This window comes from Mauremys mutica, chromosome 4, assembly GCF_020497125.1.
Source record: "Mauremys mutica isolate MM-2020 ecotype Southern chromosome 4, ASM2049712v1, whole genome shotgun sequence".
NCBI lineage: Eukaryota > Metazoa > Chordata > Testudines > Geoemydidae > Mauremys > Mauremys mutica.
Window position 1 is genome coordinate 95,355,335 of NC_059075.1, and position 3,119 is coordinate 95,358,453.

The 3,119-nt window shown below is 56.3% G+C and overlaps 1 protein-coding gene across 1 annotated transcript; it reads right to left on the reverse strand.

Annotated features, from left to right (window-relative positions):
* Positions 1 to 1,096: 1,096 nt before the first annotated feature.
* On the reverse strand, positions 1,097 to 2,497 carry RASSF10 (Ras association domain family member 10). The gene has a single exon (XM_045012634.1). The coding sequence runs from the start codon at positions 2,495 to 2,497 to the stop codon at positions 1,097 to 1,099; it is 1,401 nt and encodes a 466-aa protein (XP_044868569.1).
* Positions 2,498 to 3,119: the final 622 nt, after the last annotated feature.

A 3,119-nucleotide genomic window follows, 5' to 3' on the forward strand; every position in this document is an offset into this window, starting at 1 on the left:
AGTGCTGATACTGCATGCTAATTTATATTTGTTTAGTTTGTTCAGTTCTTAGTTTAATGATTTATTATCACTTTTTATGGCAAAAACCATAGTCAATATATTTCAAAAGCTTATATATTAGGACAAACTGTCATCCATGTCACACATACTGACAGATGTCCTGTTTACTAATTTTTCAATCACTCAGAACTTTAGTTCTGCACTTTCAACTTTTTTTAAATTTTTCTTTAAGAGGAACCTACTGAATTCTTTAGTGGCAAATACTGTAGCAAACAGTTGACTTGCAATACTGAGGAAATATAAAGGTGCTGAATTTTCAACTAGTTGTGTTTCAACTAGAGAATATGTTCCAGCATTCCATCAAAAAGACTATGTAAAGAAATCTATACTGGACTGTATTTGCTTTGGAGAAATATAGGATTAAGGGTTCCATTCAAGAGGTGAAATAAAAGGCAGGAATTTAGGAAACAGGTAATTCCAATACTGAATAAAATGCAAACATTGTGGTTTTTTTCTAAAAGATGAAAGTAGGGAGGAGACAGACTAAAAAGTGTCTGCTGATGACTAGTTTAAACAAGTTTAAACTTAAGCCACAATTAAGATTCAGTGTATTTCCTTTGTATGAGTGCATTTTATAGTGTAAGCTCTCCCCCCCCAACTCTTTCCTTACAGTACCTACTACAAACAAACCTTTTCCAACAGTCACTATGCAGCAAAATGCAGGTATAGTCTTTCTGTAGAGTCAACATTATATAGTGTAATCCATTTAATTCTTCAACTGTGTAGTTTACCATTAGCTTATGTTATCACCAGATAACTGGTCATCAGTTTGCATAAATTACCATAATATGGCACTAACTGGCATCTGGATTTTAAAGTGGTCCCCCTCCTACCCAAAAGGATAGAACAACAACAACAACAACAAAAAACACACATTTTTGTTCTAATGGAAATATATCACAGGAGTCCACTCTAGGATCTCTTCTGCTGGCTGATGTGAAAACGGCTAGTTGTATTCTAAGAGTGCCAAGGAGGAAGCACAAGTTTGGATTTCGCTGTGGGTCCCTGAGCTTATTTTACTTAAGGAAGGAGGCCGCTATACAAGCGATTCACAGACTGGGACAGAGTCAGAGTCCTGGCTGTGCATGGAGCTCAGTCCTGTATCCGAGTCCTCATCGTTCTCCTCGCAGGCCTTGCACCGCCCCCTGGCCTGGCCCTCCCAGACGTCTGAGCTGCCCACGGGAGCCCCCAGCCCAGCCTCGTGTAAGGCAGGGCCGCCGGGAGCGCGCTCCTCGGGGAGGAGGATCTGAGCTGCCGCCTGGGTGTCCGCGAAGTCCAAGGTATTCAGCGTCTCCAGCAGGCGCTGCAGCTCCCGCTCCCTGTCCTCGCGCGCGCGCTGCGTGTAATCCAGGTCCGTTTTGATCGCCTCTAAGTCCGTGCTCAGCCGGAGCCCGATGTAGAGGCTGGTGCTCAGCTGGGTCTTCACGCGCTCCTGCTCCACGTGGAGCTCGCTGCCGGCCCCGCCGCTCAGCTCCGTGGTGTTGCACTCGGGCTCGAAGAGGCAGGAACTGGAGCCCTTGGCCGCGGCCAGCTCCTCCCGGCGCCGCTTCATCCAGCGCTCATTCAGCTCCTCCTGGATCTCCCCGGCCAGGTGCTCCAGCAGCTCTTCCTGCCGCGTCCGCTGCTCCTGCAGCTGCAGCACCTCCTCGCACTTCCTGGCGTACTCCTCCAGCTGCCCGGCCGCCCCGTCCGGGCCCGAGCCCGGCTCCAGCTCCCGGCTCGCCTCCAGCTCGCAGCTGCTGGCCCCCACCAGGTAGGTGTCCTGCACGTAGTTCACGCCGTGCCGCTTCATGCGGTCCAGGTGGATCTTAGCCTCGTACCTGTCGATCTCCCGGTCCAGCTCCCGGAGCCGCTGGATCTGCTGGCGGATGGTGTGGTCCTGCGACAGCACCAGGTGCACCAGGGTCTCCATCCTCTCCGCCGAGGACGCCTCCTTGGCCAGCGGCTGCTGCCGCTTCTTGTTGATCTTGGCCAGTTTCCGGAAGGCTTTTCTCACCACCCGGCGCTGCTTCTCCTGCGTGAGCGCCAGGCTGGCCCGGGCCGCGCCGAGACCATGGCAAGGGCGCTCCTTGCTCAGCACCACCCTGGCCTCGGCGCTGCGGGGCCCCGCGTTGGGCAGGGACGCCTCGCTGCGGACCAGCACGAAGCGGACGTTCTCCTGCTCGTCCCCCCAGGCAGCCCAGAGCCTCAGGATCTTGGTCTTGTTGGGCAGGATCCTCTCGAAGCCCCTCCACTTCTCCACGATGCAGTAGGACTCGGGGGGGCCCGAGAGCATCCCCCCGCCGGACTCCTGCAGGGCGGCCAGCTGCTGCCGCTGGCTGTTGTCCTCCAGCACCACCCGCACCACGTCGGAGCAAGTGGTGCGTCTGGAGAGGCCAGAGATCAACTTCTCCTCCTGGCAGAGCCACACCGAGATCTTCCTCTCCTCCGGCTCCATCGGGGCTGGGGCCACCGGGCCACCGGGCTGCGCCTCCCAGCAGAGGGGAAATCCCCCATAGGAGCCTTCACGGTAGGGTAAGGAGCCACGGTCCCGTCTGCATCGCCCTGCAGCCCAGCCTGAGCATGGCTGGAAAGGAGTCGTCACCCCCCGTCTCCAGACAGCGCACCCCGCCTGCCTCCTGTGCCGGACGTGCGGCTAAACTGATGCAAAGTCTCCCCCTGGAGAGAGGCTGCTCTTCAGCTGCAGAGGCGACCGCTCAGCGCCCAGCTCGCCTCCTCGGTGCATTTGCTTCCCCCCGCCGTGTAATCCGCCAGGAGGAACCCAGGGAAACTGCCAACCTCAGCGCTCCAGCTCCGCCTGCCGCCAGCCGTGTCACCTCCTCGCGCTCTGCTACTGCCCTCCCCAGGCGGCCGGGTTTTCCTCCCCCACCACGTGACGGCTTCCTCCCTCCCCAGCTGAGGTGGGAGCGATCAGCGGCACCTTTCCCCGCGCCCCCCGCCCGCAGGTGCTCCGGGCAGCGCGCTCAGCTGCCCGGCCACTTGCCTCCGGCAAGGCCACTGCCTTCGAAAACAAGCCGAGGCGGTGGCTGGAGGGAAGCTTTCCTTGTATGTCACACGGG

Excerpts from the sequence above, each read along its gene's own strand:
- RASSF10 (XM_045012634.1), bottom strand. The coding sequence starts at position 2,497 with ATGGAGCCGGAGGAGAGGAAGATCTCGGTGTGGCTCTGCCAGGAGGAG.